At 37.6% G+C, this 10,665-nt stretch overlaps 1 protein-coding gene across 3 annotated transcripts in view; it reads right to left on the bottom strand.

Annotated features, from left to right (window-relative positions):
- Window positions 1-237: 237 nt before the first annotated feature.
- Window positions 238-10,665, bottom strand: part of LOC308608083 (arylamine N-acetyltransferase 1) — an 82,876-nt gene continuing 72,448 nt past the window's right edge. For all 3 annotated transcript variants that reach the window (XM_081220754.1, XM_081220753.1, XM_081220755.1), the window contains exon 3: window positions 238-8,646. In XM_081220754.1, coding sequence (XP_081076880.1) covers window positions 7,769-8,641 — 873 coding nt within the window. In that variant the 5' untranslated portion in view covers window positions 8,642-8,646 and the 3' untranslated portion in view covers window positions 238-7,768. The remainder of the gene's footprint in view (window positions 8,647-10,665) is intronic.

Below are 10,665 nucleotides of genomic sequence, written 5' to 3'. Positions count from 1 at the left end.
TCAGGATACTCATTATACAATATGACTTTGACTTATTTGTACAAACTGCGTCTTTTTCCTTGAGCCATATATTTTTTTAAATTGGGGAGCAGCTACAGCAGTATTTATTTAATTATTTATTTAATTAATAATTTTAACATCACTTTTTAAAACATCATTATTGAAGTATAATTGCTTTACAATGGTGTGTTAGTTTCTGCTTTATAACAAAGTGAATCAGCTATACATATACATATATGCTCATATCTCTTCCCTCTTGCACCTCCCTCCCTCCCACCCACCCTATCCCACCCCTCTAGGTGGTCAAAAAGCACTGAGCTGATCTCCCTGTGCAATGCGGCTGCTTCCCACTAGCTTTCAGTTTTACATTTGGTAGTGTATATATGTCCCTGCCACTCTCTCACTTCGTCCCAGCTTACCCTTCTCCCTCCCTGTGTCCTGAAGTCCATTCTCTACTAGGTCTGCATCTTTATTCCCATCCTGCCCCTAGGTTCTTCAGGATCTTTTTCTTTTTTTGGATTCCATACATATGTGTTAGCATATGGTATTTCTTTTTCTCTTCCTGACTAACTTCACTCTGTATGACAGACTCTGGGTCCATGCACCTCACTACAAATAACTCAATTTCGTTTATTTTTATGGCTGAGTAATATTCCATTGTATATATGTGCCACATGTTCTTTATCCATTCGTCTGTCGATGGACACTTAGGGTGCTTCCATGTTCTGGTTATTGTAAATAGAGCTGCAATGAACATTGTGGTACATGACTCTTTTTGAATTATGGTTTTCTCAGGGTATATGCCCAGGAGTGGGATTGCTGGGTCGTATGGTAGATCTATTTTGAGATTTTTAAGGAACCTCCATACTGTTCTCCATAGTGACTGTATCAATTTACATTCCCACCAACAGTGCAAGACGGTTCCCTTTTGTCCACACTCTCTTCAGCATTTGTTGTTTGTAGTTTTTTTGATAATGGCCATTCTGACTGGTGTGAGATGATATCTCATTGTAGTTTTGATTTGCATTTCTCTAATCATTAAGGATGTTGAGCATTCTTTCATGTGTTTGTTGGCAATATGTAAATTTTCTTTGGAGAAATATCTGTTTAGATCTTCTGCCGAAGTTTGGATTGGGTTTTTTGTTTTTTTGATATTGAGCTGCTTGTAAATTTTGGAGATTAACCCTTTGTCAGTTTCTTCATTTGTAAATATTTTCTCCCATTCTGAGGGTTGTCTTTTGTCTTGTTTATGGTTTCCTTTGCGGTGCAAAAGCTTTTAAGTTTCATTAGGTCCCATTTGTTTATTTTTGTTTTTATTTCCATTTCTTTAGGAGGTGGGTCCAAAAGGATCTTGCTGTGATTTATGTCATAGAGTGTTCTGCCTATGTTTTCCTCTAAGAGTTGTATAGTGCCTGGCCTTACATTTAGGTCTTTAATCCATTTCAAGTTTATTTTTGTGTATGGTGTTAAGGGGTGTTCTAATTTCATTCTTTTACACGTAGCTGTCCAGTATTCCCAGCACCACTTTTTGAAGAGGCTGTCTTTTCTCCGTTGTATATTCTTGCCTCCTTTATCAAATAGGTGACCATATGTGCGTGGGTTTATCTCCTGGCTTTGTCTCCTGTTCCAGGGATCTATATTTCTGTTTTTGTGCCAGTACCATACTGTCTTGATTACTGTAGTAATATAGTGTGAAGTCAGGGAGACTGATTCATCCAGCTCCGTTTTTCTTTCACAAGGTTGCTTTGGCTGTTCAGGGTCTTTCTTTTGTTTTTCCATACAAAGTGTAAAATTTTTTGTTCTAGTTCTATGAAAAATGCCATTGGTAGTTTGATCGGGATTGCATTGAATCTGTAGATTACTTTGGGTATATTAGTCATTTTCACAATGTTGATTCTTCCAATCCAAGAGCATGGTATATCTCTTCTTCTATTTGTATCACCTTTAATTTCTTTCATCAGTGTCTTATAGTTTTCTGCATACCTGTCTTTTGTCTCTTTAGGTACTCTTATTCCTAGATATTTTATTCTTTTTGTTGCAATGGTAAATGGAGTGTTTCCTCAGTTTCTCTTTCAGATTTTTCACCATTAGTGTATAGGAATGCAAGAGATTTCTGTGCATTAATTTTGTATCTGCTACTTTACCAGATTCATTGATTAGCTCTAGTAGTTTTCTGGTAGCATCTTTAGGATTCCCTATGTATAGTATCAGGTCATCTGAAAACAGTGACAGATTTACTTCTTCTTTTCTGGCTTGGATTCCTTTTATTTGTTTTTCTTCTCTGATTGCTGTGGCTAAAACTTCCAAAAATGTGTTGAATAAGAGTGGTGAGAGTGGGCAACCTTGTCTTCTTCCTGATCTTAGTGGAAATGGTTTCAGTTTCTCATCATTGAGAATGATGTTGGCTGTGGGTTTTTCATATATGGACTTTATTATGTTGAGGTAGATTCCCTCTATGCTTACTTTCTGCAGGGTTTTTATCATAAATTGGTGTTGAATTTTGTCAAAAGATATTTCTGAACCTATTGAGATGATCATATGGTTTTTCTCCTTCAATTTGTTAATATGGTGTATCACATTGATTGATTTATGTATATTGAAGAATCCATGCATTCCTGGGATAAACCCCACTTGATCATGGTGTTTGATCTTTTTTAATGTGCAGCTGGAGTCTGTTTGCTAGTATTTTGTTGAGGATTTTTGCATTTATTTTCATCAGTGATATTGGCCTGTAGTTTTCTTCCTTTGTCACATCTTTGTTTGGTTTTGGTATCAGGGTGATGGTGGCCTCGAAGAATGAATTTGGGAGTGTTCCTCCCTCTGTTATATTTTGGAAGAGTTTGAGAAGGATAGGTGTTAGCTCTTCCCTAAATGTTTGATAGAATTTGCCTGTGAATCCATCTGGACCTGGGCTTTTGTTTACTGGAAGATTTTAAATTGCAGTTTCAATTTCAGTGCTTGTGATTGGTCTGCTTATATTTTCTCTTCCTTCCTGGTTCAGTCTCTGAAGTTTATACCTTCCTAAGCATTTTTCCATTTCTTCCAGGTTGTCCATTTTATTGGTATAGAGTTGCTTGTAGTAATCTCTCATGATCCTTTGTATTTCTGCAGTGTCAGTTGTTACTTCTTTTTCATTTCTAATTCTATTGATTTGAGTCTTCTCCCTTTTTTTCTTGATGAGTTTGGCTAATGGCCTATCAATTTTGTTTATCTTCTCAAAGAAACAACTTTTAGTTTTACTGATCTTTGCTATCGTTTCCTTCATTTCTTTTTCATTTATTTATGATCCGATCTTTATGATTTCTTTCCTTCTGCTCACTTCGGGTTTTATTTTTCTTCTTTCTCTAGTTGCTTTAAGTGTAAGTTTAGGCTGTTTATTTGAGATTTTTCTTGCTCCTGGAGGTGGGATTTTATTGGTATAAACTTCCCTCTTAGAACTGCTTTTGCTGCATCCCATTGATTTTGGCTTGTCGTGTTTTCAGTGCCATTTGTTTCTAGGTATTTTTTGATTTCCTATTTGATTTCTTCACTAATCTCTTGGTTATTTAGTAGCTTATTGTTTAACCTCCATGTGTTTATATTTTTTACAGTTTTTTCTCCTGTAATTGATATCTAGTCTCATAGCATTGTGGTCATAAAAGATGCTTGATACGATTTCAATTTTATTAAATTTACCAAGGCTTGATTTGTGACCCAAGTTATGATATACCCTGGAGAATGTTCCATGAGCACATCAGAAGAAACTGTATTCCGTTGTTTCTTGATGGAATGCCCTATAAAGACGAATTAAGTCCATCTCATTTAATGTGTCATTTAAAGCTTGTGTTTCCTTATTTCATTTTATTTTCATTGATATGTCCATTGGTGAAAGTGGGGTGTTAAAATCTCCTACTATTTTTGTGCTACTGTTGATTTCCCCTTTTATGGCTCTTAGCATTTGCCTTATGCATTGAGGTGCTCCTATTTTGGGTGCATAAATATATACAATTGTTATATCTTTTTCTTGGATTGATCCCTTGATCTTTACATACTGTTCTTCTTTGTCTCTTATAATAGGGTTTATTTTAAAGTCTATTTTGTCTGATATGAGAAGTATTATTCCAGCTTTCTTTTGATTTCCATTTGCATGGAATATCTTTTTCCATCCCCTCACTTTTAGTCTGTATGGGTCCCTAGGTCTGAAGTGGGTGTCTTGTAGACAGCATATATAGGGTCTTGTTTTTCTATCCATTCAGCCAGTCTATGTCTTTTGATTGGAACATTTAATCCTTTTACATTTAAGGTAATTATCAATATGTATGTTCCTATTACATTTTCTTAATTTTTTTCATTTTATTATTGTAAGTTTTTCCCTTCTTTTCTGTTTCCTGCCTAGAGAATTTCCTTTAGCATTTGTTGTAAAACTGGTTTTGTGCTGCTGAATTCTCTTAGCTTTTGCTTGTCTGTTAAGGTTTTAATTTATCCGTTGAATCTGAATGAGATCCTTGCTGGGTAGAGTAATCTTGGTTGTAGGTTTTTCCCTTTCATCACTTTAAATATGTTCTGCCACTCCCTTCTGGCTTGCAGAGTTTCTGCTGAAAGATCAGCTGTTAACCTTACGGGGATTCCCTTGTATGTCATTTGTTGCTTTTCCCTTGCTGCTTTTAATATTTTTCTTTGTATTTAATTTTTGATTCTTTGATTTGTATGTGTCTTGGCATGTTTCTCCTTGGATTTTTCCTGTATGGGACTCTCTGTGCTTCCTGGACTTGATTAGCTATTTCCTTTCCCATATTAGGGAAGTTTTCAACTATAATCTCTTCAAATATTTTCTGTCCCTTCTTTTTTTCTCTTCTTCTTCTGGGACCCCTATAATCCGAATGTTGTGGTGTTTAATGTTGTCCCTGATGTCTCAGACTGTCCTCAATTTTTTTTCATTCGTTTTTCTTTATTCTGCTCTGTGGTAGTTATTTCCACTATTTTATCTTCCAAGTCACTTATCTGCTCTTCTGTTTCATTTATCCTGCTATTGATTCCTTCTAGAGGATTTTTCATTTCATTTATTGTGTTGTTCATCATTGTTTGCTCTTTAGTTCTTCTAGGTCCTTGTTAAACGTTTCTTGTGTTTTCTGCATGCTATTTCCAAGATTTTGGATCATCTTTACTATCATTACTCTGAATTCTTTTTCACGTAGACTTCCTATTTCCTCTCCATTTATTTGGTCTGGTGGGTTTTTACCTTGCTCTTTCATCTGCTGCATATTTCTCTGTCTTCACGTTTTGCTTAACTTATTGTGTATTCCTTTGCGCAGACTGCAGGTTTGTAGGTCCCGTTGTTTTTTTGTCTGCCCCCAGTGGGTAAGGTTGGTTCAGTGGGTTGTGTAGGCTTCCCATTGGAGGGGACTGGTGCCTGTGTTTTGGTGGATGAGGCTGGATCTTGTCTGTCTGGTGAGCAGGACTATGTCTGTCGGTGTGTTTTGGGGTGTCTGTGAACTTATGATTTTAGGCCGTCTTCTGCTAATGGGTGTGTTTTTGTTCCTTGCTGGTTGTTTGACATGGGGTGTCCAGTACTGGAGCTTGCTGGTCACTGAGTGGAGCTGTTTCTTAGTGTTGAAACAGAGATCTTTGGGGAACTCACGGTGATTGATATTACATATGGCCAGGATGTCTTTGCTGGTCCAATGTCCTGAACTTGGTTCTCCCACCTCAGAGGCTCAGGCCTGATATCCTGCCAGAGCACCAAGTCCCTATCAGCCACACGGCCAGGTACGTGGGGATTTCCTTGCTTTTTCGGAAGTCTGAGATCTTATGTCAGTGTTCATTAGGTGTTCTGTAGGAGTTGTTCCACATATAGATATATTTTTGATATATTTGTGGGGAGGTGACCTCCATATCTGAGTCCTCCGTCATCTTGAAGGTCCTCTATTGAGCCACATTTTGATGTGGAAAGTATCTCTTGCCTACATCTCCTCCCTTGGCATTGTCTTTTCAGAATGTGGGAAAATCCTTTCTGTCCAACAGTACCATACATGAGCTAACCGTGCTGCAAGATAGCAGCAGAGCTGAACAAGGCCAACGAGAGGGAAGGAAGATGGTGCTCTAGGTTTGGCACTTATTCATATATGTATTGTTCCCATTTTAAACCTGAGGAATGGGAGCCACAGATTCATCAATTAATTCACCTGGTGTCCAGAGGATTTGAACTCAGAACTGTATACTTTGAAGCACATACTCTTTCTCTTACACCAAAGTGTAAAAGGAAGTAAAAGAATAGAACTGGGAGACAAGAAAGAGGATTCAAGGAAGACTCTACTGCAGGTAAAAAAAAGAAACCCCATAATAACCTAACTCTGCCAAAAATTTTTTTTTAAGACTGATATTGTATTAGTCAACATGTTTTTTTAATCTTATTTATTTATTTGTTTAATTTTTGCTGTGTTGGGTCTTCGTTACTGCATGCAGGCCTTCTCTAGTTGCAGTGAGCAGGGGCTACTCCTTGCTGCGGTGCGCAGGCCTCTCACTGCAGTGGCCTCTCCCATTGTGGAGCATGGGCTCTAGGCACATGGGCTTCAGTAGTTGTAGCATGCAGGGTCAGTAGTTGTGGCTCGTGGGCTCTAGAGCACAGGCTCAGTAGTTGCGGCACACAGGCTTAGTTGGTCCGTGGCATGTGGGATCCTCCTGGCCCAGGGCTCGAACCCCTGTCCCCTGCATTGGCAGGAAGACTTTTAAACATTGCACCACCAAGGAAGCCCTGGCCAACATGTTTTAACATACTTTTCCAATATGAAGTTTTTAGATAATAAGTATTTTAAAATTTGCATTACTTATAACTTTTTTTTTCTTTTGCGGTACATGGGACTCTCACTGTTGTGGCCTCTCCCGTTGTGGAGCACAGGCTCTGGACACACAGGGTCAGCGGCCATGGCTCATGGGCCCAGCCGCTCCATGGCATGTGGGATCTTCCCGGACCAGGGCATGAACCCGTGTCCCCTACACCGGCAGGAGGACTCTCAACCACTGCACCACCAGGGAAGCCCAGAACTTATTACTTTTAAGCAAAAATACTGAGTTCCAAAATTTCAAAAATTATAAATAGTAGTGTTCCCATATTAAGAAAAATGGTACTTGAAGAACTGTGGTTGCAAAAAGAGCCATGTAAGAAATTATTAGTTGTGTCCCTCGCTTGGTACTTGATCACATGCTAACAAGTATTGGTTTACACCTTTTCTTGAGAAATATTAGGTTATTTGGAAGCAATGTCATGTCTCTTTCTTTTTGGTTGAATTATAATCCCATTATACATTTGGTATTTCTGCACAAATATGACATTGGATATACACTGGTAGAATTTAATTAAAAAGTTTCCCTCAAGGTTCTAGTTACTGAATGACAGGTAAACATGTTTTATGAATTCAACATTCAACCAATGTGGAAAGCTTTCTAGCATAAATAACTTTTTCCTCAAGAAAACCATAGGCCATCATTAAAACATCTTTGTTATTATTATTTTTGAAAATTATGGTTATGTTTTTTTAAATGTCATCTAATTATATATGCTGACATATTTAAAGGTGAAATGATTTGATGTCTAGCATTTTCTTCAATATGATGTGGGAGCATTGAGAAAATATGATAGATAGGCCTGTAGTTTATAACTGATAAAGTGAGTGATAAACAAATGGAGGTTTATTATTTCATTCTCTCTACTTTTATAGATGTTTAACTTTTTTATAATAAAAAGTTACAGCACCAGAAGTAATCCTGAGACCATTTTAACTGCTTAATCTATCTATATGGTAAAAAATTTATCACCATGTTTGGGGACAAGCTTTTTCTCCAAGGAAATATTAAATATATTTTTTAGATTTTCTTTTATTTCTTCTTCATTCAGTGTGTTAAACTCTACCAAATCTGTATTGTCCTTATAATTGAATCTCCTGTAGGTGAGGGTGAAGCCGACTAAACAGTGAACACCTTCTGTGGTCTGCAAGGAACAAAATGACTTGCTTGTAAAGACAGATGCTGGAGATTCCTGAAGGTATATATTCACAGACTCAAAGTCTTCAATTGTTCGAAGTTCAAGAGTAAAACAGTAGATTTTCCGATATTTATTCTTTTCCAGGAGCTCAGAATTAAGAAATTCTTGGTTTGGGATATACTGCTCTCTTCTGATTTGGTCCAGGTACCAGATTCCTCTCTCTTCTGTCAAGCGGAAGATGCAAGGAACCTGGGGCTGATCCTTCCCAGAAATTAACTCTAGAGGCTGCCACATCTGGTAAGAGCGTCCAAATCCAGCATCAGCTATGTAGTTCCTGCCATCAATGGTCACCTTCAGCAGGAGGTGAATCATGGCATGGCTATATTTGTTTGCTGAAGTGTTGTATACATACCCTCCCAATATCGTGGTCTCAAAACCAATTGTGGTCAGAGCCCAGTACAGAAGATGATTGACTTGGAGACACCACCCACCTCGGTTCCTCCCCACAATTTGATCAAAAATGGCCTCTAAGCCCAATTCCATGGCTTCCCCACAATGGATGTTAAGGTTCTCAAAGGGAATGGCTCGGATCTGGTGCTGAAGAATGTCAGTTAATGTTTCCAAGTCCAATTTGTTCCTACAGTGCTTATAACCAATTCTTTCAAAATATGCTTCAATGTTCATGATTCCTTAAGGCAAGGAAAACAAAACAAAAACAAATATATTACTTTTGTACTTGGATTTCTTTGATTAGCCTAATGATAACAAATGTATTTTAAACATGTAAACACAAACAATGGTTATAAATATCTGTAATTATAAGCCTTTTTTGTGTGTGCTTTTAGTGTATTAATGACTTTCATATGCATAAGTTCAGTTAATGGTGCGAGTAACCCTGAAAGAAAAGTATTATCACTTCTTCCATGTTTTGAGCATGAGAAGTTGGAAATCCAGATGAAGTGATGAGTAAAACGATAAACAGCTTACATGTGGTTTTCCTGGTGATGAATAAGGAGAGGTACAAGTTGCTGTCAATTAAAATAGAGTTTACAAACAGTTTCTAATACAAACAGGAGAATTATTATATAGTACTTTCATTCCTGGTACTTGACCAACTCAATATCCTCTTCAGCTGAACCTTACACAAATTTCCCCACTCAAAGATTCATATTCATTCAAAAACTGATTTATTGATTTATTCAATAAATAGTTTACTGAAAATCTATTATGTGTATGTTACTGACCTAGTGGTTGCTTATCTTAAAGAATCTTACATTTTAGTGGGGTCTGGTATGACACAGTGAATTAAATGAATTTTTTAAAAATACAATTTCTTAGATAGTGATAAGTGTTCTGGGGAAAATAAAGCAAAGAAGGTAGATAAGATGTGCACAGAGAGAGGTTCAGTTTCCAATAAGGTGGGCAGAGGAAGCTTCACTATGACTTTAAGGATATGAGAGAATGAGCCATGTCCACAAATGTGGGAGGATGATTTAGGAAGAAGGACCAGAGGGTGAAAAAAAAAAGCCCTAAACTGGAACCTGCCTAGGGTCTCCAAAGAACATTCAAGGAAGACAGGATGAAGGGAGCAGAGGTAGTAAGAGGAAGCATGGATTGAGATGCGATCTGACCTATTGTCTTTTACTCTGAGATGAGAAATCACTGTGAGAAGGGCAGTAGGGGAAGGCTGCAGTTTGGGCAAAATGCACCATCATCAAATTGTTATGTCTGGCCTGTATGGAGAGTGAGCTGTACATACTGAGCTGAATGAATAGACATGTGACCCCGTTAGTCACAATTCAAAGCACATTTGCTCTAGGACCAGTGTTTTCCTCGTGGATGGCATGTGGTCCAAGTCAGCTCAATGAGACTCTGTTGAGGAACTTTTGCTGAAACCTAAGCAGATGCTTCTACTGCAGGGCCAGAACCTGGTAGGATATTTGCTCAAATCTACTAGGAGAACTTGCTGAAGAATAATATCAACAAAGAATTTATTGAGTTGAGGAATGAAAAGCAGGAAAAGGAAAGATGAGAAAAGACAACAATCAAGTTTCAAGCTATATGTTTCTGGTAAGGTGAACCAGAAAAAAAAAAGAAGTCCTTATTTTGCAAAATCTCATGTAGGAAATGTTTCTGTCCCTGATACCAGAGTCATAATCCAGTGTGGACACTGATTGTAACAGTGGTGCATTACCATTGATAAGATGACATGGCCTGAGGTGAGAGGCTACAAAAGGCCCTGCCCCTAGGTTAATGGTGATAAGTTATGTATTCCTGTTGTCCTTCTTAATGTCATTTCTTTCAGATTCACCTAATTCTCTTTTTTGATCCGTTATTCTTCCCATTTTGCTAGTGTTTCAACTTTTTCTATTCTTGATGTCTGCAATCTGATCTCCTCCAAATCTCTTAAGCTTATTTCATTTCTTCTCATCTTTACATGCATCAGCACAAGTCAAAAACTCTATGACTCAGACACCGAGAGAACAACTGGTACTTAGCCAGACCACCACACACCCTCTTCTGCTTCTGTATCCCGAATCAGTGCTGGGTAAGTAAGGAGGGCAGGTGATGTGGAACAAAAGAAATATGATTTGGACCTGCCTGGCCATTTCATTTCTGGGTTAACCAACATCTTTTTATTTGGAAATTAATGTATATTTTTTAAAGCTCTCTTTTGATTTTAAAGATTTTTCTTTGTTCCTTCCGGA

This window comes from Mesoplodon bidens (genome assembly GCF_964165515.1).
Source record: "Mesoplodon bidens genome assembly, chromosome: 20".
Lineage (NCBI taxonomy): Eukaryota > Metazoa > Chordata > Mammalia > Artiodactyla > Ziphiidae > Mesoplodon > Mesoplodon bidens.
The sequence above is the reverse complement of the archived record's forward strand: the minus strand, read 5'-3'. Positions and strand labels throughout refer to the sequence as shown.